This window comes from Panulirus ornatus, chromosome 2 (genome assembly GCF_036320965.1).
Source record: "Panulirus ornatus isolate Po-2019 chromosome 2, ASM3632096v1, whole genome shotgun sequence".
Taxonomy (NCBI): Eukaryota; Metazoa; Arthropoda; class Malacostraca; order Decapoda; family Palinuridae; genus Panulirus; species Panulirus ornatus.
The window spans coordinates 43,224,759-43,251,308 of NC_092225.1; the positions used below are offsets into that span (position 1 = coordinate 43,224,759).

Genomic DNA, 26,550 nt, shown 5'->3' on the forward strand with positions numbered 1-26,550 from the left:
AAAACACCCTCTTCTGCTCTTTCAACCACGCTCTTTTTATTTCCACACATCTCTCTTACCCTTACGTTACTTCCTCGATCAAACCACCTCACACCACATTTTGTCCTCAAACATCTCATTTCCAGCACATCCATCCTCCTGCGCACAGCTCTATCCATAGCCCACGCCTCGCAACCATACAACATTGTTGGAACCACTATTCCTTCAAACATACCCATTTTTGCTTTCCGAGATAATGTTCTTGACTTCCACACATTCTTCAAGGCTCCCAGGATTTTCGCCCCCTCCCCCACCCTATGATTCACTTCCGCTTCCATGGTTCCATCCGCTGCCAAATCCACTCCCAGATATCTAAAACACTTTACTTCATCCAGTTTATCTCCATTCAAACTTACCTCCCAATTCATTTTACCCTAAACCCTACTGTACCTAATAACCTTGCTCTTCTTCACATTTACTCTTAACTTTCTTCTTTCACACACTTTACCAAACTCAGCCACCAGCTTCTGCAGTTTCTTACATAAATCAGCCGCCAGCGTTGTATCATCAGCGAACAACAACTGACTCACTTCCCAAGCTCTCTCATCCACAACAGTCTGCATACTTGCCCCTCTTTCCAAAACTCTTGCATTCACCTCCCAAACAACCACATCCACAAACAAATTAAACAACCATGGAGACATCACACATCCCTGCCGCATACCTACATTCACTGAGAACCAATCACTTTCCTCTCTTCGTACACGTACACATGCCTTACATCCTCGTTAAAAACTTTTCACTGCTTCTATCAACTTGCCTCCCGCACCATATATTCTTAAAATCATCCAAAGAGCATCTCTGTCAACTCTATGATATGCCTTCTCCAGATCCATAAATGTTACATACAAATCTATTTGTTTTTTTAAGTATTTCTCACATACATTCTTCAAAGCAAGCACCTGATCCGCACATCCTCAACCACTTCTTAAACCACATTGCTCTTCCCCAATCTGATGCTCTGTCATGCTTCTATCAACTTGCCTCCCGCACCATATATTCTTAAAATCATCCAAAGAGCATCTCTGTCAACTCTATCATATGCCTTCTCCAGATCCATAAATGTTACATACAAATCTATTTGTTTTTTTAAGTATTTCTCACATACATTCTTCAAAGCAAGCACCTGATCCGCACATCCTCAACCACTTCTTAAACCACATTCCTCTTCCCCAATCTGATGCTTTGTACACGCCTTCACCCTCTCAATCAATACCCTCCCATATAATTTACCAGGAATAACTAAGAAACTTATACCTCTTTAATTTGAGCACTCACTCTTATCCCCTTTGCCTTTGTACAATGGCACTATGCACGCATTCCGCCAATCCTCAGGCACCTCACCATGAATCATACATAAATTAAATAACCTTACCAACCAGTCAACAATATAGTCACCCCCTTTTTAAAAAAATTCCACTGCAATACCATCCAAACCTGCTGCTTTGCTTGCTTTCATCTTCCGTAAAGCTTTTACTACCTCTTCTCTATTTACCAAATCATTTTCCCTAACCCTCTCACTTTGAACACCACCTCGACCAAGACACCCTATATATGCCACTCTATCATCAAACACATTCAACAAAACTTCAAAATACTCACTCCATCTCCTTCTCACATCACCACTACTTGTTATCACCTCCCCATTAGCCCCCTTCACTGAAGTTCCCATTTGCTCCTTTGTCTTACGCACTTTATTTACCTCCTTCCAAAACATCTTTTTATTCTCCTTGAAATTTAATGATACTCTCTCACCCTAACTCTCATTTGTCCTCTTTTTCACCTCTTGCACCTTTCTCTTGACCTCCTGCATCTTTCTTTTATACCTCTCCCACTCATTTGCATTTTTTTCCTGCAAAAATCGTCCAAATGCCTCTCTCTTCTCTTTCACTAATAATCTTACCTCTTCATTCCACCACTCACGACCTTTTCTAATCAACCCACCTTCCACGCTTCTCATGCCACAATCATCTTTTGCGCAAGCCATCACTGCTTCCCTAAATACATCCCATTACTCCCTTACTCCCCTTACCTCCCTTGTTCTCACCTTTCTCCATTCCGTGCCCAGTATCTCCTGGTACTTCCTCAAACAAGTCTCCTTCCCAAGCTCACTCACTCTCACCACTCTCTTCACCCCAATATTCTCTCTTCTTTTCTGAAAACCTTCACAAAGCTTCACCTTCGCCTCCACAAGATAATGATCAGACATCCCTCCAGTTGCACCTCTCGGCACATTAACACCCAAAAGTTTCTCATTCGTGCGTCTATCCATTAACACGTAATCCAATAACGCTCTCTGGCTATCTCTGATACTTAAATACGTATACTTATGTATATCTCGCTTTTTAAACCAGGTATTCCCAATCACCAGTCCTTTTTCAGCACATAAATCTACAGGCTCTTCACCATTTCCATTTACAACTCTGAACACTCCATGTATACCAATTATTCCCTCAACTGCCACATTACTCACCTTTGCATTCAAATCACCCATCACTATAACCTGGTCTTGTGCATCAAAACCACTAACACACTCATTCAGCTGCTCCGAAAACACTTGCCTCTCATGATCTTTCTTCTAATGCTCAGGTGCATATGCACCAATAATCACCCATCTCTCTCCATCAACTTTCAGTTTTACCCATATCAATCTAGAATTTACTTTCTTTCGCTCTATCACATACTCCCACAACTCCTGATTCAGGAGTACTGCTACTCCTTCCCTTGCTCCTGTCCTCTCACTAACCCCTGACTTTACTCCCAAGACATTCCCAAACCACTCTTCCCCTTTACCCTTTAACTTCGTTTCACTCAGAGCCAAAACTTCCAGGTTCCTTTCCTCAAACATACTACCTATCTCTCCTTTTCCTCTCATCTTCGTTACATCCACACACATTTAGACACCCTAATCTGAGCCTTCGAGGAAAACGAGCACTCCTCGCGTGACTCCTTCTTCTGTTTCCCCTTTTAGAAAGTTAAAATACAAGGAGGGGAGGGTTTCTGGCCCCCCGCTACCGTCCCCTTTAGTCGCCTTCTACGACACGTGAGGAATGCGTGGGAAGTATTCTTTCTCCCCTATCCCCAGGGATTGGAGGTGGAAAGATGGAGTGAAAAAGATTTTGCGTGATCGGGGCCTGAACATGCAGGAGGGTGAAAGGCGTGCAAGGAATAGAGTGAATTGGAACGACGTTGTATACCGGGGTCGACGTACTGTCAATGGATTGAACCAGTGCATGTGAAGCGTCTGGGGTAAAACATGGAAAGTGTGTGGGGCCTGGATGTGTAAAGGGAGCTGTGGTTTCGGTGCATTACTACATGACAGCTAGAGACTGAGTGTGAACGAATTGGGCCTTTGGTGTCTTTCCTAGCGCTACCTCGCACACATGAGGGGGAGGGGGTTTTTATTCCATGTGTGGCGAGGTGGCGATGGGAACAAATAAAGGCAGACAGTATGAATTATGTACATGTGTATATATGTATATGTCTGTGTGTGTACATATATATGTGTACATTGAGATGTATAGGTATGTATATTTGCGTGTGTGGACGTGTATGTATATACATGTGTATATGGGCGGGTTGGGCCATTCTTTCGTCTGTTTCCTTGCGCTACCTCGCTAACGCGGGAGACAGCGACAAAGCAAAATAGATAAATAAATATAATCAGATAAATCCACACAGACCATTTCCTCCTTTTGATTTCTCTTTCTATCATCTTGAATCTGACAGCTTACGTCGAGTGGCATACTTAGTGAGGTGGCTGAGATGGATCGTGCGGGACTCATCAGGTACCATACGACTATAGAGTTCCCTCACGTCGTTGACACTCTGGTCAGGGAAGGCAGCCATGTCCTGGTGACTGAAGATCTAACAGAGAAACTCCGCCTAGCTCAGGACTTTTCAGAAACAGGTATGATCTCTTTAAGATGTTGGGTCTTTTCTCTTTGACTGGGTTTGTAACATTCATTTTTTAACGTATCATCTATTCAAAGTGTGATGATTTGACAGTTTGCTTGAAAAGAAAAATAAGATTTAGAAACTGGGGATACGGGAGAAAAAAGGCGACTAAAGAGGGCGGGAGCAGGGGGCTAATCCCCCATCCATCCTCATCCCTCTAACCAAATTTCTAAAGGGGAAAACAGAAGAAGGAGTCAAGCGGTTAATGCTCATCCTTCTCGAAGGCTCATATAGAGGTGTTTGAATGTGTGCGGATGTAGCCAAGATGAGAAGGAGAGAGATCGGAAGCATGTTTGAGGAAAGGGAACATGGATGGTTTGGTTCTTAGAGAAACGAATCTCAAGGGTAAAGAGGAAGAGTGGTTTGGGAATGTCTTAGAGTAAAGTCAGTGGTTGGTGAAAGGAAAAGAGGAGAGGAAGGAGTAGTAGTAGTGAAAGAAATTAAATGCTAGATTGATGTGGGTAAAACTGAATGTAGGAGAGAGATGGGTGAATATTGGTGTCTATACGCCTGGTCATGAGAAAAGAGATCATAAGAGGCAATTGTTTTGGGAGCAGCCGAGTGAGTGTGTTAGTAGTTTTGATGGACGAGACCGGGTTATAGCGATGGGTGATTTGAATGCGAAGGTAAGTAATGTGGCAGTTGAGGGTATAATTAGTGTATATGGGGTGTTCGGTGTTGTAAATGGAAATGGTGAAGAGCTTGTAGATTTTTGTGCTGAAAAAGGACTGGTGATTGGGAATATGTAGTTTAAAAAAGGATATACTTATATATATATATATATATATATATATATATATATATATATATATATATATATATATATTTTTTTTTTTTTTTTTTTTTTTTTTTTTTATAATTTGTCGCTGTCTCCCGCGTTTGCGAGGTAGCGCAAGGAAACAGACGAAAGAAATGGCCCAACCCCCCCCCATACACATGTACATACACACGTCCACACACGCAAATATACATACCCACACAGCCCTCCACGGCCCACCCCGGACGCTCCACATGCCCTGATTCAATCCACTGACAGCACGTCAACCCCTGTATACCACATCGCTCCAATTCACTCTATTCCTTGCCCTCCTTTCACCCTCCTGCATGTTCAGGCCCCGATCACACAAAATCCTTTTCACTCCATCTTTCCACCTCCAATTTGGTCTCCCTCTTCTCCTCGTTCCCTTCACCTCCGACACATATATCCTCTTGGTCAATCTTTCCTCACTCATTCTCTCCATGTGCCCAAACCATTTCAAAACACCCTCTTCTGCTCTCTCAACCACGCTCTTTTTATTTCCACACATCTCTCTTACCCTTACGTTACTTACTCGATCAAACCACCTCACACCACACATTGTCCTCAAACATCTCATTTCCAGCACATCCATCCTCCTGCGCACAACTCTATCCATAGCCCACGCCTCGCAACCATACAACATTGTTGGAACTACTATTCCTTCAAACATACCCATTTTTGCTTTCCGGGATAATGTTCTCGACTTCCACACATTTTTCAAGGCTCCCAAAATTTTCGCCCCCTCCCCCACCCTATGATCCACTTCCGCTTCCATGGTTCCATCCGCTGACAGATCCACTCCCAGATATCTAAAACACTTCACTTCCTCCAGTTTTTCTCCATTCAAACTCACCTCCCAATTGACTTGACCCTCAACCCTACTGTACCTAATAACCTTGTTCTTATTCACATTTACTCTTAACTTTCTTCTTCCACACACTTTACCAAACTCAGTCACAAGCTTCTGCAGTTTCTCACATGAATCCGCCACCAGCGCTGTATCATCAGCGAACAACAACTGACTCACTTCCCAAGCTCTCTCATCCCCAACAGACTTCATACTTGCCCCTCTTTCCAAGACTCTTGCATTTACCTCCCTAACAACCCCATCCATAAACAAATTAAACAACCATGGAGACATCACACACCCCTGCCGCAAACCTACATTCACTGAGAACCAATCACTTTCCTCTCTTCCTACACGTACACACGCCTTACATCCTCGATAAAAACTTTTCACTGCTTCTAACATATATATATATATATATATATATATATATATATATATATATATATATATGTGTGTGTGTGTGTGTGTGTGTGTGTGTGAGTAGGATAAATGAATAAAGGGCGTTATTGGATTACGTATTAATTGATACACTTGTAAAAGGGAGAATTTTGGATGAAATTGTTCTGAAATGGGCAGCTGTAGGGATGTCTGATCACAATCATATGGAAACGAAGGTGAAGATTTGTATAAGTTTTCAGGAAAGAAGAGAGAATGTGGGGCAAAAGAGGGTGGCGAGAATAAGTGAACTTGGAAGACTTGTGTGAGTAAGTTCCAGGAGAGACTGAGTGTAGAATGGCAAAAGGTGAGAGGAAATGGTGAGAGCAATTGACTTGTGGGGAATGGGAGAGGAATGAGATGCATTTAGGGAAGCAGTGATAGCTTGCGCAAACGATGCATGTGACATGAGAGGTGGGAGGTGGGAGGTGGGCAGATTATAAAGGTAGTGTATGGTGTGATAAAGAAGTAAGTTTGTTAGTGAAAGAGGAGAGAGAGGCATCTGGATGATTTTTGCATGGAAACAGTGCAAACGACTGGTAGTTGTATAGAAGAAATGGGCAGGAGGTCAAGATAAAGGTGTAAGAAGTGAAAAAGAGGGCAAATGAGAGTTGGGGTGAGAGAGTATCATTAGATTTTAGGGAGAGTAAAAAGATGTTTTGGAAAGAGATACATATCGGGCATAAGACAAGAGAACACATAGGAACATCGGTGAAGGAGGCAAATGGGAAGGTAATAAGAAGTAGTGATCAAGTGAGAAGGAGATGGAGTCAGTATTTTGAAGGTCTGTTGAATTTGTTTCATGATATAGTGGCATATATAGGATGTTTTCGTCGGGGTGGTATGCGAAGTGGGATGTTCAGGGAGAATGATATTGTAAATCGAAGAAGAGGTTGTGAAAGGTTTGCGGAAGATGAAATCTGGCAAGGCGATTGAGCCACTTAGAGCTGTATCATCGACGAACAACAACTGACTCACTTCCCATGGCCTCTCATCCATAACGGACTGTATATTCGCCCGTCTCTGCAAAACTATTGCATTTACCTTCATAACCACCACATCCATAAAAAAATCTAAACAACTATGAGTACATCACGCACCCCTGCTGCAAACCGACATTCTTCCCTCTCTTTCCACACGTACACTTGCCTTACTACCTTGATATAAACTTCTCACTGCTTGTAGCAACTTACTTCCCGCATCATATGCTCTTAAAACCTTCCACAAAGTGTCCCCATCAACCCTATCATATGCCTGCTCCAGATCCATAAAAATGATATTAGAAACCATCTGTTTTGTTAAGTATTTCTAATATACATTCTTCAAAGGAAACATCTTATCCACTCATCCTCAACCACTTTTGAAATCACACTGCTCTTCCCCAATCTGATGCTCTGCACAAGCCTGCACCCTGTCAATCAATACCCTCCCATATAATTTTCCAGGAATACTCACCCTTATGCTCCTGTAGATTGAACACTCACCTTAATCCCCTTTCCCGGTGAACAATGGCACTATGCATGCATTCCGCCAATCCTCAGGCACTTCACTCTGAGCCATACATACACTGAATATCCTTGGCAATCAGTCAACAACACAGTTACACCCTTTTTTGATAAATTCTACTACTATACCATGCAAACACTCCTCCTTGCCGGATTTCATCTTTTCCAAAGCTCTCAGTACCTCTTAATTGATAGGCGCGCAAAAGAGACTTTTGGATGTTAATGTGCTAAGAGGTGCAACTGGAGGGATGTCTGATCATTATCTTTTGGAGGCGAAAGTGAAGATTTGTAGAGGTTTTCAGAAAAGAAGAGAGAATGTTGGGGTGAAGAAAGTGGTGAGAGTAAGTGAGCTTGGGAAGGAGACTTGTGTGAGGAAGTACCAGGAGAGACTGAGTACAGAATGGAAAAAGGTGAAAACGAAGGAGGCAAGGGGAGTGGGGGAGGAAGGGGATGTATCTAGGGAAGCAGTGATGGCTTGCGCAAACGATGCTTGTGGCATGGGAAGCGTGGGAGGTGGGCTGATTAGAAAGGGTAGTGAGTGGTGGGATGGAGAGGTAAGATTATTAGTGAAAGAGAAGAGAGAGGCATTTGGACGATTTTTGTAGGGAAATAATGCAAATGAGTGGGATATGTATACAAGAAAGAGGCAGGAGGTCAAGAGAAAGGTGCAAGAAGTGAAAAAGAGGGCAAATGAGAGTTGCGGTGAGAGAGTATCATTAGATTTTAGGGAGAGTAAAAACATGTTTTGGAAAGAGATAAATATCGGGCATAAGACAAGAGAACACATAGGAACATCGGTGAAGGAGGCAAATGGGAAGGTAATAAGTAGTGATCAAGTGAGAAGGAGATGGAGTCATTATTTTGAAGGTTTGTTGAATTTGTTTCATGATATAGTGGCAGATGTAGGATGTTTTGGTCGAGGTGGTATGCGAAGTGGGAAGGCCAGGGAGAATGATATTGTAAACGAAGAAGAGGTTGTGAAAGGTTTGCGGAAGATGAAATCTGGCAAGGCGACGGGCTTGGATGGTATGGCAATGGAATTTATCAAAAAAGGGTGTAACTTTGTCGTTGATTGGTTGGTAAGCATATTCAGTGTATATATGGATCATGTGTGAAGTGCGTGATGATTGGCCGAATGCATACATAGTGCCACTGTACAAAGGTAAAGATGATAAAGCTGAGTGTTCAAATTACAGAAGTATCAGGTTTTCAGTATTCCTTTGAAATTGTATGAGAGGGTATTGACTGAGAGGGTAGAGACATGTACAGAGCATCAGATTAAGGAAGAGCAGCGTGGTATCAGAAGTTGTAAAGGATGTATGGATGAGGTGTTTGTTTTGAAGAATGTATGTGGGAAATACTTAGGAAAACAGATGCACTTGTATGTAGCATTTATGGATCTGGAGAAAGCTAATGATAGGGTTGATAGAGAAGCTTTGTGGAAGATTTTAAGAGTATATGGTGTGGGAGGTAAGCTCCTAGAAGCAGTGAAATGTTTTTACCAAGGATGTAAGACATATACGAGTAAGAGGGGAAAATGATTGTTTCCCACTGATTGTTAGTTTCCAGAAGGGGTGCGTGATGTGTCCACAGTTGTTTAATTTGTTTGTGGATGGGATGGTTAGAGAAGGGAATGCAAGAGTTTTGGAGAGAGGGGCAAGAATGCAATCTTTTATGGAGGAGTGAGCTTGGGAAGTGAATCTGTTGTTCGCTGATGATACATCACTGGTGGCTAATTCGGGGGAGAAAGTACAGAGGCTAGTGACTGAGTTTGGTAGAGTGTGTGAAAGGAGAAAGTTGAGAGTAAATGTGAATAAGAGCAAGGTTATTAGGTTCAGTATTGTTGAGGGGCAAATTGATAGTGAGGTAAGTTTGAATGGAGAAAACCTGGGGGAAGTGAAGTATTCTAGATATCTGGGAGTGGATTTGTCAACGAATGGAACCATGGAATTGGAAATGAGTCACAGGGTGAAGGAGGGGTCAAAGGGTCTGGGAGCGTTGAAGAATGTGTGGCAGGTGAGAACGTTATCTCGGAGATTAAAAATGGTCATGTTTGAGGGTATAGTGGTTTCAAGAACATTATATGGTTTTGGGGCATGGGCTAGGGACAGGGTTATGCGGAGGAGGGTGGATGTGTTGGGAATGAAACGTTTGAGGACAATATGTGGCGTGAGGTGGTTTGATCTAGTATGTAATGGATAAGCCTTCAGCGCTTTATCATCAGCGAGCATCTGACTCATTTCCCAAGCCTTCTCATTCACACAAACTGCATACTTGCCCCTCTCTAGCTCTTGCATTCACCTCCTTAGCAACCCCATCCATAAACAAATTAAACAGCCGTGGAGACATCACGCACCCCTGCCGTAAACCGACATTCACTAAGAACCAAAAACTTTCCTCTCTTCCTATTTTCACATAAATTGTTCAAAGTAAACACCTAATCCACAAATCCTATATCACTTCTGAAACGACATTGCTCTTCCCAAATCTGGTGTTCCTTACATGCCTTTACCATCTTAATCAATAGTTTTCCATATAATTTCCCAATAATATTTAACAAGCTTATGCCTCTGGAATTTGAACATTCACCTTATCCCCTTTGTCTTTGTACAATGGCACTATGCATACATTCCGACAATCCTCAGGCACTTCACTATGATCTGCATATCCAATGAATATCCTTACCAACCAATCAGCAACACAGTCACCCCCTTATATAATAAGTTCCACTTCCATACCATTCAAACCCACCGCCCTGCCAGCTTTCATCTTCCGTAAAGCTTTCACTACTTCTCTCTTTACCAAACCATTCTCCCTGACCCTCTCACTTCGCACAGCACCCCGACATCTCTATCATTAAACACATTCAACAAACTTTCAATATACAGACTCTATCTCCTTCTCACTTGATTACAATTTGAGTTACCTTTGAGTTCTCTTGTCGTACGTACGTTACTTACCTTCTTCCAAAACATCTTTTCATTCTCCCTAAAATTTAATGATACTTTCTCACCCAAACTCTCATTTACTCTCCTTTTCACCCCTTGCATCTTTCTCTTGACCTCTTGCCAATTTCGTTTATACATCCCCTAGTCAATTGCACTACTTCCCTGCAAAAATCGTCCAAACGCCTCTCTCTCCTCTTTTACTAACAACCTCACTTCTTCATTGCACAACTCCCTACCCTTTCTAATCTACCCACCTCCCACTATTCTCATGCCATATGCATCTTTTGGACAAGCCATTACTGCTTCCCTAAATACATCCCATTCCCCCCTCACTCCCCTCACGTCATTTGGTCTCACCCTTTGCCATTCTGCATTTAATCTCTCCCGGTACCTCCTCACACAAGTCTCCTTTCCAAGCTAACCTACTCTCACAGCTCTATTCTACCCAGCATTCTCTCTTGTTTTCTAAAAACCTCTAAAATCTTCACCTTCGCCTCCATAAGATAGTGATCAAACACCCCTCCAGCTGCCCCTCACAGCAAAACAACATCTAAAAATCACTTTTTTACATGCATATCAATCAACACATAATCCAATAGCACCCTCTCACCATATAATCTACTCACATACGAATGCTTATGTATATCTCTCTTTTTAAACCAGCTATTGCCAGTCACACTCTTTATATTTCCGCACATATCTCTTACCCTTTCTTTACTTATTTGATCAAATCACCTAACACCACATATTGTCCTCAGACATTTTATTTCTAACACATTCACACTACACTGTGCAACCCTATCTATATCCCATACCTCACAACCATATAACATTGTTGGAACCACTGTTCCTTTAAACATCCCTATTTTTGCTCAACTAAATAACGTTGCCTCCTTCCACACATTCTTCATTGCTCTGAGAACTTTTTCCCCATCCCCCACGATGTGAATCATCTCCGCTTCCGTGGTTCTATCCGCTGCTAATCTCACTCTTAGGTATATAAAACATTTTACTTCCCCTTAATTTTTCTCCATTCAAACGTACATCACATTTGACTTGTCCCTCAAACCTACTGAACCTAATAACCTTGTTCTTATTCACATTTTCTCTCAACTATCTCCTTACACACACTTTTCCAAAATCAGGCACTGACGTCTGCAGTTTTTCACACGATTGAGCCATTTAGAGCTGTATCATCGACAAACAACAACTGACTCACTTCCCATGGCCTCTCATCCCTAACGGACTGTATACTCGCCCGTCCCTGCAAAACTATCGCTTTTACCTTCATAGCCACCACATCCATAAAAAAATCTAAACAACTATGAGTACATCACGCACCCCTGCTGCAAACCGACTTTCGCTGGGAAACAATTACTTTCCTCTTTTCCCACACGTACACATGCCTTACCACTTTAATATAAACTTCTCACTGCTTGTAGCAACTTACTTCCCGCATCACATGCTCTTAAAATCTTCCACAAAGTATCTCTATCAACCCTATCATATGCCTGCTCCAGATCCATAAAAATTATATTAGAAACCATCTGTTTTGTTAAGTATTTCTAATGTACATTCTTCAAAGGAAACATCTTATCCACTCATCCTCAACCACTTTTGAAATCACACTGCTCTTCCTCAATCTGATACTCTGTACAAGCCTTTACCCTCACAATCAATACCCTCCCATATAATTTTCCAGGAATACTCACCCTTATGCTTCTGTAGATTGAACACTCACATTAATCCCTTTGCCGTTGAACAATGGCACTATGCATGCATTCCGCCAATCCTCAGGCACTTCACTATGAGCCATACATACATTGAATATCCTCGGCAATCAGTCAACAACACAGTTGCACTCCTTGCCGGATTTCATCTTTTCCAAAGCTCTCACTACCTTTTAACTGATAGGCGCGCAAAAGAGAGACTTTTGGATGGTAATGTGCTGAGAGGTGCAATTGGAGGTATGTCTGATCATTATCTTTTGGAGACGAAAGTGAAGATTTGTAGAGAGAATGTTGGGGTGAAGAGAGTGGTGAGAGTAAGTGAGCTTGGGAAGGAGACTTGTGTGAGGAAATACCAGGAGAGACTGAGTACAGAATGGAAAAAGGTGACAACAAAGGAGGCAAGGGGAGTGGGTGAGGAAGGGGATGTATTTAGGGAAGCAGTGATGGCTTGCGCAAAAGATGCTTGTGGCATGAGAAGCGTGAGAGGTGGGCAGATTAGAAAGGATAGTGAGTGGTGGGATGGAGAAGTAAGATTATTAGTGAAACAGAAGAGAAAGGCATTTGGATGATTTTTGCAGGGAAGTAATGAAATGAGTGGGAGATGTATAAAAGAAAGAGACAGGAGGTCAAGAGAAAGGTGAGAGGTGAAAAAGAGGGCAAATTAGAGTTGCGGTGAGAGAGTATCATTAAATTTTAGAGAGAATAAAAAGATGTTTTGGAAGGAGGTAAATAAAGTGCGTAAGACAAGGGAACAAATGGGAACTTAAGTGAAGGGGGCTAATGGGGAGGTGATAACAAGTAGTGGTGAGGTGAGAAGGAGATGGAGTGAGTCTTTTGAATGTTTGTTGAATGTGTTTGATTATAGAGTGGCAGATATAGGGTGTTTTGGTCGAGGTGGCGTGCAAAGTGAGAGGGTTAGTGAGGATGATTTGGTAAACAGAGAACATGTTGTAAAAGCTTTGTGGAAGATGAAAGCCGGCAAGGCAGCGGGTTTGGATGGTATTGCAGTGGAATTTATTAAAAAAGGGGGTGACTGTATTGTTGACTGGTTGGTAAGGTTACTTAATGTATGTATGATTCATAGTGAGGTGCCTGAGGATTGGAGGAAAGCTTGAATAGTGCCATTGTACAAAGGCAAAGGGAATAAGAGTGAGTGCTCAGATTACAGAGGTATAAGTTTGTTGGGTATTCGTGGTAAATTATATAGGAGGGTATTGATTGAGAGGGTGAAGGCATGTACAGAGCATCAGATTGGGGAAGAACAGTGTGGTTTCAGAAGTGGTAGAGGATGTGTGGATCAGTTGTTTGCTTTAAAAAATGTATGTGAGTAATACTTAGAAAAGCAAATGGATTTGTATATAGCATTTATGGATCTGGAGAAATCATATGATAGAGTTGATACAGATGCTCTGTGGAAGGTATTAAGAATATATGGTTTGGGAGGCAAATTGTTAGAAGCAGTGAAAAGAGTTTATTGAGGATGTAAGGCATGTGTACGTGTAGGAAGGGAGTAAAGTGATTGTTTCTCAGTGAATGTATGTTTGCGGCAGGGGTGTGTGATGTCTCCATGGTTGTTTAATTTGTTTATGGATAGGGTAGTTAGGGAGGTGAATGCAAGGGTTTTGGAAAGAGGGGCAAGCATGCTGTCTGTTGTAGATGAGAGAGCTTGTGAAGTGAGTCAGTTGTTGTTCGCTGATGATACAGCGCTGGTGGCTGATTCATGTGAGAAACTGCAGAAGCTGGTGACTGAGTTTGGTAAAGTGTGTGAAAGAAGAAAGTTAAGAGTAAATGTGAATAAGAGCAATGTTATTAGGTACAGTAGGGTTGAAGGTCAGGTCAATTGGGAGGTATGTTAGAATGGAGAAAAACTGGAGGAAATGAAGTGTTTTAGATATCTGGGAGTGGATCTGTCAGCGGATGGAACCATTGAAGCAGAAGTGAATCATAGGTAGGGGGAAGGGGCGAAATTTCTGGGAGCCTTGAAGAATGTGTGGAAATAGAGAACATTATCTCGGAAAGCAAAAATGGGTATGTTTGAAGGAATAGTGGTTCCAACAATGTTGTATGGTTGCGAGGCGTAGGCTATGGATAGAGTTGTGCGGAGGAGGGTGGATTTGTTGGAAATGAGATGTTTCAGGATGATGTGTGGTGTGAGGTGGTTCAAACGAGTAAGTAATAATAGGGTAAGAGAGATGTGTGGTAATAAAAAGAGTGTAGTAGAGAGAGCAGAAGAGGGTGTTTTGAAATGGTTTCGTCACATGGAGAGAATGAGTGAGGAAAGATTGACCAAGAGGATATATATGTCGGAGGTTAAGGGAACTAGGAGAAGTGGGAGATCAAATTGGAAGTGGGAAGATGGAGTGAAAAATGTTTTTTGAGTGATCGGGGCCTGAACATGCAGGAGGGTGAAAGGCGTGCAAGGAATAGAGTGAATTGGAACGATGTGGTATACCGGGGTTGACGTGCTGTCAATGGACCGTACCAGGGCATGTGAAGCGTCTGGGGTAAATCATGGAAAGTTGTGTGGGGCCTGGATGTGGAAAGGGAGCTGTTTTTTCAGTGTATCTTTACATGACAGTTAGTGAATCAGTGTGAACTAATGTGGCCTTTGTTGTATTCCTAGCTATACCTCGCTCACATGAGGAGGAAGGGAGTTGTTATTTCATGTGTGGGAGGGTGGCGGTGGGAATGAATAAAGACAGAGAGTATGAATTATGTACCTGTGTATATATGAGTATGTATCTGTGTGTATATATATGTATACGTTGAAATGTATAGGAATGTATTTTTTGCGTGTATGGACGTGTATGTATATACATGTGTATGTGGGTGGGTTGGGCCATTCTTTTGTGTGTTTCCTTGCGCTATCTCGCTAACGCGGTAGACGGCGACAAAGAAAAATAGATGAAAATATATAAATATATATATATATATATATATATATATATATATATATATATATATATATATATATATATATATATGTATATATATATTTCTTTCTTTCATACTCTTCGCCATTTCCCGCGTCAGCGAGGTAGCGTTAAGAACAGAGGACTGGGCCTATAAGGAAATATCCTCATCCAGCCCCCTTCTCTGTTCCTACCTTTGGAAAAAAAAAAGAGTGAGGGGAGGATTTCCAGCCTCCAGCTACCATCCCTTTTAGTCGCCTTCTACGACACACGTATTTGCAGTCCAGAGTTTAGTGATGATGAGTTTGAGAAGATATATTCTATTGGATCTAAGTTAAAGTACCCTAGATTTTTCATTGATAAATCCCATAAGTTAGCAAAGAAATCCTTTTATAGAGGTGAGCCCAAACCTCCCATTGACACCAAGAATCTTTTAGTTCTCCCTTTTAATAATAATTTCACTTTGCTTCCCATGTTGCTTAAATCCTTTAATGTAAATGTTGCCTTTAGCAACAATAATACTATAAAGAATATCTTAATCAGGAATTCACCAGAGAATTCTCTTGGTTGCATCGACAAAGTTCCTTGTGGAAACTGTGATAAATTTTATGTTGGTCAGACTAGTAAGGATCTTTCTGTTAGACTTAAGCAACATAGATATAGCATAAGAGCGGGACAAGAATCAAATGCATTGTTTAATCATGTTAAAAACTATGATCATTGTATTGACTGGAGTAACACCATCTCAGTTGTTAATTCTAACTCTATTACCAAGAGAAATATCAGTGAATCTTCAATTATCAAATACACAAAGAATTATAATCTTGATATTAGTGATAGTCTGTACAAATTAGATAACTTTATTCTTGATAAGATTTGTAAAATGATAAGTTTATGAACGCTCGTTGTATGTTTTGGACAATCACATGTTTACCAAATAGCGTCCTAGCTTCGTCTCTTCGATGTATATCAACTGACTGTTATATTCCTCTCTTGTGTCTCCCCTGATGATGTGATTATTACACGAAAGTGCACTTGGGAACTTTTCGTGTTTCATTTTCCCCGTGGACTCATAAGAATATATATATATATATATATATATATATATATATATATATATATATATATATATATATATATATATATATATATATATATATATTTTTTTTTTTTTATACTTTGTCGCTGTCTCCCGCGTTTGCGAGGTAGCGCAAGGAAACAGACGAAAGAAATGCCCCCCCCCCCATACACATGTACATACACACGTCCACACACGCAAATATACATACCTACACAGCTTTCCATGGTTTACCCCAGACGCTTCACATGCCCCGACTCAATCCACTGACAGCACGTCAACCCCTGTATACCACATCGCTCCAATTCACTCTATTCCTTGCCCTCCCTTCACCCTCCTGCATGTTCAGGCCCCGATCACACAAAATCTTTTTCACTCCATCTTTCCACCTCCAATTTGGTCTCCCTCTTCTCCTCGTTCCCTCCACCTCCGACACATATATCCTCTTGATCAATCTTTCCTCACTCATTCTCTCCATGTGCCCAAACCATTTCAAAACACCCTCTTCTGCTCTCTCAACCACGCTCTTTTTATTTCCACACATCTCTCTTACCCTTACGTTACTTACTCGATCAAACCACCTCACACCACATATTTTCCTCAAACATCTCATTTCCAGCACGTCCATCCTCCTGCGCACAACTCTATCCATAGCCCACGCCTCGCAACCATACAACATTGTTGGAATTTTCCTTCAAACATACCCATTTTTACTTTCCGAGATAATGTTCTCGACTTCCACACATTTTTCAAGGCTCCCAAAATTTTCGCCCCCTCCCCCACCCTATGATCCACTTCCGCTTCCATGGTTCCATCCGCTGACAGATCCACTCCCAGATATCTAAAACACTTCACTTCCTCCAGTTTTTCTCCATTCAAACTCACCTCCCAATTGACTTGACCCTCAACCCTACTGTACCTAATAACGTTGCTCTTATTCACATTTACTCTTAACTTTCTTCTTCTACACACTTTACCAAACTCAGTCACCAGCTTCTGCAGTTTCTCACATGAATCAGCCACCAGCGCTGTATCATCAGCGAACAACAACTGACTCACTTCCCAAGCTCTCTCATCCCCAACAGACTTCATACTTGCCCCTCTTTCCAGGACTCTTGCATTTACCTCCCTAACAACCCCATCCATAAACAAATTAAACAACCATGGAGACATCACACACCCCTGCCGCAAACCTACATTCACTGAGAACCAATCACTTTCCTCTCTTCCTACACGTACACATGCCTTACATCCTCGATAAAAACTTTTCACTGCTTCTAACAACTTGCCTCCCACACCATATATTCTTAATACCTTCCACAGAGCATCTCTATCAACTCTATCATATGCCTTCTCCAGATCCATAAATGCTACATACAAATCCATTTGCTTTTCTAAGTATTTCTCACATACATTCTTCAAAGCAAACACCTGATCCACACATCCTCTACCACTTCTGAAACCGCACTGCTCTTCCCCAATCTGATGCTCTGTACATGCCTTCACCCTCTCAATCAATACCCTCCCATATAATTTACCAGGAATACTTAACAGACTTATACCTCTGTAATTTGAGCACTCACTCTTATCCCCTTTGCCTTTGTACAATGGCACTATGCACACATTCCGCCAATCCTCAGGCACCTCACCATGAGGCATACATACATTAAATAACCTTACCAACCAGTCAACAATACAGTCACCCCCTTTTTTAATAGATTCCACTGCAATACCATCCAAACCTGCTGCCTTGCCGGCTTTCATCTTCCGCAAAGCTTTTACTACCAAATATATATATATATATATATATATATATATATATATATATATATATATATATATATATATATATATATATATATATATATATATATATATATATGTATATATATATATATATATATATATATATATATATATATATATATATATATATATATATATATATATATATATATATATATATATATATATATATATACATATATATGTATATATATATATGTATATATATATATATATATATATATATATATATATATATATATATATATATATATATATATATATATATATATATATATTTTTTTTTTTTTTTTTTTTTTTTTATACTTTGTCGCTGTCTCCCGCGTTTGCGAGGTAGCGCAAGGAAACAGACGAAAGAAATGGCCCAACCCCCCCCCCCCATACACATGTACATACACACGTCCACACACGCAAATATACATACCTACACAGCTTTCCATGGTTTACCCCAGACGCTTCACATGCCTTGATTCACTCCACTGACAGCACGTCAACCCCTGTATACCACATCGCTCCAATTCACTCTATTCCTTGCCCTCCTTACACCCTCCTGCATGTTCAGGCCCCGATCACACAAAATCTTTTTCACTCCATCTTTCCACCTCCAATTTGGTCTCCCTCTTCTCCTCGTTCCCTCCACCTCCGACACATATATCCTCTTGGTCAATCTTTCCTCACTCATTCTCTCCATGTGCCCAAACCATTTCAAAACACCCTCTTCTGCTCTCTCAACCACGCTCTTTTTATTTCCACACATCTCTCTTACCCTTACGTTACTTACTCGATCAAACCACCTCACACCACACATTGTCCTCAAACATCTCATTTCCAGCACATCCATCCTCCTGCGCACAACTCTATCCATAGCCCACGCCTCGCAACCATACAACATTGTTGGAACCACTATTCCTTCAAACATACCCATTTTTGCTTTCCGAGATAATGTTCTCGACTTCCACACATTTTTCAAGGCTCCCAAAATTTTCGCCCCCTCCCCCACCCTATGATCCACTTCCGCTTCCATGGTTCCATCCGCTGACAGATCCACTCCCAGATATCTAAAACACTTCACTTCCTCCAGTTTTTCTCCATTCAAAGTCACCTCCCAATTGACTTGACCCTCAACCCTACTGTACCTAATAACCTTGCTCTTATTCACATTTACTCTTAACTTTCTTCTTCCACACACTTTACCAAACTCAGTCACCAGCTTCTGCAGTTTCTCACATGAATCAGCCACCAGCGCTGTATCATCAGCGAACAACAACTGACTCACTTCCCAAGCTCTCTCATCCCCAACAGACTTCATACTTGCCCCTCTTTCCAGGAATCTTGCATTTACCTCCCTAACAACCCCATCCATAAACAAATTAAACAACCATGGAGACATCACACACCCCTGCCGCAAACCTACATTCACTGAGAACCAATCACTTTCCTCTCTTCCTACACGTACACATGCCTTACATCCTCGATAAAAACTTTTCACTGCTTCTAACAACTTGCCTCCCACACCATATATTCTTAATACCTTCCACAGAGCATCTCTATCAACTCTATCATATGCCTTCTCCAGATCCATAAATGCTACATACAAATCCATTTGCTTTTCTAAGTATTTCTCACATACATTCTTCAAAGCAAACACCTGATCCACACATCCTCTACCACTTCTGAAACCGCACTGCTCTTCCCCAATCTGATGCTCTGTACATGCCTTCACCCTCTCAATCAATACCCTCCCATATAATTTACCAGGAATACTCAACAAACTTATACCTCTGTAATTTGAGCACTCACTCTTATCCCCTTTGCCTTTGTACAATGGCACTATGCACGCATTCCGCCAATCCTCAGGCACCTCACCATGAGTCATACATACATTAAATAACCTTACCAACCAGTCAACAATACAGTCACCCCCTTTTTTAATAGATTCCACTGCAATACCATCCAAACCTGCTGCCTTGCCGGCTTTCATCTTCCGCAAAGCTTTTACTACCTCTTCTCTGTTTACCAAATCATTTTCCCTAACCCTCTCACTTTGCACACCACCTCGACCAAAACACCCTATATCTGCCACTCTGTCATCAGACACATTCAACAAACCTTCAAAATACTCATTCCATCTCCTTCTCACATCACCACTACTTGTTATCACCTCCCCATTTACGCCCTTCACTGAAGTTCCCATTTGCTCCCTTGTCTTACGCACCCTATTTACCTCCTTCCAGAACATCTTTTTATTCTCCCTAAAATTTACTGATAGTCTCTCACCCCAACTCTCCTTTGCCCTTTTTTTCACCTCTTGCACCTTTCTCTTGACCTCCTGTCTCTTTCTTTTATACTTCTCCCACTCAATTGCATTTTTTCCCTGCAAAAATCTTCCAAATGCCTCTCTCTTCTCTTTCACTAATACTCTTACTTCTTCATCACACCACTCACCACCCTTTCTAAACAGCCCACCTCCCACTCTTCTCATGCCACAAGCATCCCTTGCGCAATCCATCACTGATTCCCTAAATACATCCCATTCCTCCCCCACTCCCCTTACTTCCATTGTTCTCACCTTTTTCCATTCTGTACACAGTCTCTCCTGGTACATCCCCACACAGGTCTCCTTCCCAAGCTCACTTACTCTCACCACCTTCTTCACCCCAACATTCACTCCTCTTTTCTGAAAACCCATACTAATCTTCACCTTAGCCTCCACAAGGTAATGATCAGACATCTCTCCAGTTGCACCTCTCAGCACATTAACATCCAAAAGTCTCTCTTTCGCACGCCTGTCAATTTATATATATATATATATATATATATATATATATATATATATATATATATATATATATATATATATATATATATATATTTATATATATATATATATATATATATATATATATATATATATATATATATATATATATACATATATATATATATATATATATATGTATATATATATACATATATATACATATATATATATATATATATATATATATATATATATATATATATATATATATATATATATATATATATATATATATATATATATATATATATATATATATATATATATATATATATATATTTCTGAGTCCACGAGGAAAATGAAACACGATGGGTTCCCAAGTGCACTTTCGTGGAATAATCACATCATCGGGGGAGACAAGGAAGAGAAATGTAGCAGTCAGCTGATATACAACAAAGGGACGCGACTGGGACGCCATTTGGTGAAAATGCGATTGCCCAAGACAGACCTGTCTTGTCTGTCTTGGACAATCGCATGTTTGCCAAGTGGCGTCCTTGCTACGTCTCTTCGCTGTATGTCAACTGACTTATATTTCTCTCTTGTGTCTCCCCTCATGATGTGATTATTACACCAAAGTGCACTTGGGAACTTTTCGTGTTTCATTTTTCCCGTGGACTCATAGGAATAAATGTATATATATATATATATATTTATATATATATATATATATATATATATATATATATATATATATATATATATATATATATATATATATATATATATATATATATATATATATATGAGAGTTGGGGTGAGAGAGTATCATTAAATTCTAGGGAGAATAAAAAGATGTTCTGGAAGGAGGTAAATAAAGTGCGTAGGACAAGGGAGCAAATGGTAACTTCAGTGAAGGGCGCAAATGGGGAGGTGATAACAAGTAGTGGTGATGTGAGAAGGAGATGGAGTGACTATTTTGAAGGTTTGTTGAATGTGTATGGTGATAGAGTGGCAGATATAGGGTGTTTTGGTCGAGGAGGTGTGGAAAGTGAGAGGGTTATGGAAAATGATTTGGTCAACAGAGAAGAGGTAGTAAAAGGTTTGCGGAAGATGAAAGCCAGCAAGGCAGCAGGTTTGGATGGTATTGCAGTGGAATTTATTAAAAAAGGGGGTGACTGTATTGTTGACTGGTTGGTAAGGTTATTTAATGTATGTATGACTCATGGTGAAGTGCCTGAGGATTGGCGGAATGCGTGCATAGTGCCATTGTACAAAGGCAAAGGGGATAAGAGTGAGTGCTCAAATTACAGAGGTATAAGATTGTAGAATATTCCTGGCAAATTATATGGGAGGGTATTGATTGAGAGGGTGAAGGCATGTACAGAGCATCAGATTGGGGAAGAACAGTGTGGTTTCAGAAGTGGTAGAGGATGTGTGGATCAGGTGTTTGCTTTGAAGAATGTATGTGAGAAATACTTAGAAAAGCAAATGGATTTGTATGTAGCATTTATGGATCTGGAGAAGGCATATGATAGAGTTGATAGAGATACTCTGTGGAAGGTATTAAGAATATATGGTGTGGGAGGCAAGTTGTTAGAAGCAGCAAAAAGTTTTTATCGAGGATGTAAGGCATGTGTACGTGTAGGAAGAGAGGAAAGTGATTGGTTCTCAGTAAATGTAGGTTTGCGGCAGGGGTGTGTGATGTCTCCATGGTTGTTTAATTTGTTTATGGATGGGGATGTTAGGGAGGTGAATGCACGAGTTTTGGAAAGAGGGGCAAGTATGAAGTCTGTTGGGGATGAGAGAGCTTGGGAAGTGAGTCAGTTGTTGTTCGCTGATGATACAGCGCTAGTGGCTGATTCATGTGAGAAACTGCAGAAGCTGGTGACTGAGTTTGGTAAAGTGTGTGAAAGAAATATATATATATATATATATATATATATATATATATATATATATATATATATATATATATATATATATATATATATATATATATATATATATATATATATGTATATCGGGAATTTATTTTCTTACATTCTATCACATACTCCCACAACTCCTCTTTCAGGAATACTGCTACTCCTTCCCTTGCTCTTGTCCTCTCACTAACCCCTGACTTTACTCCCAAGACATTCCCAAACCATTCTTCCCCTTTACCATTGAGCTTCGTTTCACTCAAACTAAAACATCCAGGTTCCTTTCCTCAAACATAATACCTATCTCTCCTTTTTTCACATCTTGGTTACATCCACACACATTTAGACACCCCAGTCTGAGCCTTCGAGGAGGATGAGCACTCCCCGGGTGACTTCTTCTTCTCTTTCCCATTTTAGAAAGTTAAAAAAAATACAAGGAGGGGAGGATTTCTGGCCCCCCGCTCCCGTCCCTTCTAGTCGCCTCCAGAAACAGGAGTTGTGGGAGTGTGTGATAGAATGTAAGAAAGTAAATTCCCGATTAATATGGGTAAAACTGAAAGTTGATGGAGAGAGATGGGTGATAATTGGTGCATATGCACATGGGCATGAGAAGAAAGATCATGAGAGGCAAGTGTTTTGGGAGCAGCTGAATGAGTGTGTTAGTGGTTTTGATGCACGAGACCAGGTTATAGTGATGGGTGATTTAAATGCAAAGGTGAGTAATGTGGCAGTTGAGGGAATAATTAGTATACCTGGAGTGTTCAGTGTTGGAAATGGAAATGGTGAAGAGCTTGTAGATTTATGTGCTGAAAAAGGACTGGTGATTGGGAATACCTGGTTTAAAAAGCGAGATATACATAAGTATACGTATGTAAGTAGGAGAGATGGCCAGAGGCCTTTATTGGATTACGTGTTAATTGACAGGTGCGCGAAAGAGAGACTTTTGGATGTTAATGTGCTGAGAGGTGCAACTGGAGGGATGTCTGATCATTATCTCTTGGAGGTTAAGGCTAAGATTTGTATGGGTTTTCAGAAACGAAGAGTGAATGATATTGTGAAGAGGGTGGTGAGAGTAAGTGAGCTTGGGAAGGAGACTTGTGTGAGGAAGTACCAGGAGAGACTGAGTACAGAATGGAAAAAGGTGAGAAGAATGGAAGTAAGGGGAGTGGGGGAGGAATGGGAAGAATTTAGGGAATCAGTGATGGATTGCGCAAAAGATGCTTGTGGCATGAGAAAAGTGGGAGGTGGGTTGATTAGAAAGGGTAGTGAGTGGTGGGATGAAGATATAAGATTATTAGTGAAAGAGAAGAGAGAGGCATTTGGACGATTTTTGCAGGGAAAAAATGCAATTGATTGGGAGATGTATAAAAGAAAGAGACAGGGGGTCAAAAGGAAGGGGCAAGAGGTGAAAAAGAGGGCAAATGAGAGTTGGGAGGAGAGAGTATCATTAAATTTTAGGGAGAATAAAAAGATGTTCTGGAAGGAGGTAAATAAAGTGCGTAAGACAAGGGAGCAAATGGGAACTTCAGTGAAGGGCGCAAATGGGGAGGTGATAACAAGTAGTGGTGATGCGAAAAGGAGTGAGTATTTTGAAGGTTTGCTGAATGTGTTTGATGATAGAGTGGCCGATATAGGGTGTTTTGGTAGAGGTGGTGTGCAAAGTGAGAGGGTTAGGGAAAATGATTTGGTAAACAGAGAATAGGTAGTAAAAGCTTTGCGGAAGACTAAAGCCGGCAAGGCAGCAGGTTTGGATGATACTGCAGTGTAATTTACTAAAAAAGGAAGTGACTCTATTATTGACTGGTTGGTAAGGTTATTTAATGTATGTATGACTCATGGTGAGGTGCCTGAGGATTGGTGGAATGCGTGCATAGTGCCATCGTACAAAGGCAAAGGGGATAAGAGTGAGTGCTCAAATTACAGAGGTATAAGTTTCTTGAGTATTCCTGGTAAATTATATGGGAGGGTATTGATTGAGAGGGTGAAGGCATGTACAGAGCATTAGATTGGGGAAGAGCAGTGTGGTTTCAGAAGTGGTAAAGGATGTGTGGATCAGGTGTCTGCTTTGAAGAATGTATGTGAGAAATACTTAGAAAAGCAAATGCATTTTTATGTTGCATTTATGGATTTGGAGAAGGCATATGATAGAGTTGAGAGAGATGCTCTGTGGAAGGTATTAAGAATATATGGTGTGGGAGGCAAGTTGTTAGAAGCAGTGAAAAGTTTTTATCGAGGATGTAAGGCATGTGTGCCTGTAGGAAGAGAGGAAAGTGATTGGTTCTCAGTGAATGTAGGTTTGCGGCAGGGGTGTGTGATGTCTCCATGGTTGTTTAATTTGTTTATGGATGGGTTTGTTAGGGAGGTGAAGCAAGAGTTTTGGAAAGATGGACTAGTATGAAGCCTGTTGGGGATGAGAGAGCTTGGGAAGTGAGTCAGTTGTTGTTCGCTGATGATACAGCGCTGGTGGCTGATTCATGTGAGAAACTGCAGAAGCTGGTGACTGAGTTTGGTAAAGGTGTGCTTTGTCGCTGTCTCCCGCGTTTGCGAGGTAGCGCAAGGAAACAGACGAAAGAAATGGCCCAACCCACCCCCATACACATGTATATACATACGTCCACACACGCAAATATACATACCTACACAGCTTTCCATGGTTTACCCCAGACGCTTCACATGCCCCGAGTCAATCCACTGACAGCACGTCAACCCCGGTATACCACATCGATCCAATTTACTCTATTCCTTGCCCTCCTTTCACCCTCCTGCATGTTCAGGCCCCGATCACACAAAATCTTTTTGACTCCATCTTTCCACCTCCAATTTGGTCTCCCACTTCTCCTCGTTCCCTCCACCTCCGACACATATATCCTCTTGGTCAATCTTCCCTCACTCATTCTCTCCATGTGCCCAAACTATTTCAAAACACCCTCTTCTGCTCTCTCAACCACGCTCTTTTTATTTCCACACATCTCTCTTACCCTTACGTTACTTACTCGATCAAACCACCTCACACCACACATTGTCCTCAAACATCTTATTTCCAGCACATCCATCCTCCTGCGCACAACTCTATCCATAGCCCACGCCTCGGAACCATACAAAATTGTTGGAAACCACTATTCCTTCAAACATACCCATTCTTGCTTTCCGAGATACTGTTCTCGACTTCCACACATTCTTCAAGGCTCCCAGGATTTTCACCCCCTCCCTCACCGTATGATTCACTTCCGCTTCCATGGTTCCATCCGCTGCCAGATCCACTCCCAGATATCTAAAACACTTTACTTCCTCCAGTTTTTGTCCATTCAAACTTACCTTCCAATTGACTTGACCCTCAACCCTACTGTACCTAATAACCTTGCTCTTATTCACATTTACCCTTAACCTTCTTCTTTCACACACTTTACCAAACTCCGTCACCAGCCTTTGCAGTTTCTTACATGAATCAGCCACCAGCGCTGTATCATCAGCGAACAAAAACTGACTCACTTCCCAAGCTCTCTCATCCACAACAGACTTCATACTTGCCCCTCTTTCCAAAACTCTTGCATTCACCTCACTAAGAACCACATCCATAAACAAATTAAACAACCATGGAGACATCACACACCCCTGCCGCAAAACTACATTCACTGAGAACCAATCACTTTCCTCTCTTCCTACACGTACACATGCCTTACATCCTCGATAAAAACTTTTCACTGCTTCTGACAACTTGCCTCCCACACCATATATTCTTAAAACCTTCCACAGAGCATCTCTATCGACTCTATCATATACTTGTCCAGATCCATAAATGCTACATACA

The 26,550-nt window shown here is 41.1% G+C and overlaps 1 protein-coding gene across 1 annotated transcript in view; it reads left to right on the forward strand.

The window, feature by feature from the left end:
* The window catches only part of LOC139752162 (uncharacterized), a 150,211-nt gene that overhangs the window by 88,336 nt on the left and 35,325 nt on the right, over window positions 1-26,550 (forward strand). Inside the window, exon 10 of the mRNA XM_071668107.1 lies at window positions 3,769-3,949. Coding sequence (XP_071524208.1) covers window positions 3,769-3,949 — 181 coding nt within the window. The remainder of the gene's footprint in view (window positions 1-3,768; window positions 3,950-26,550) is intronic.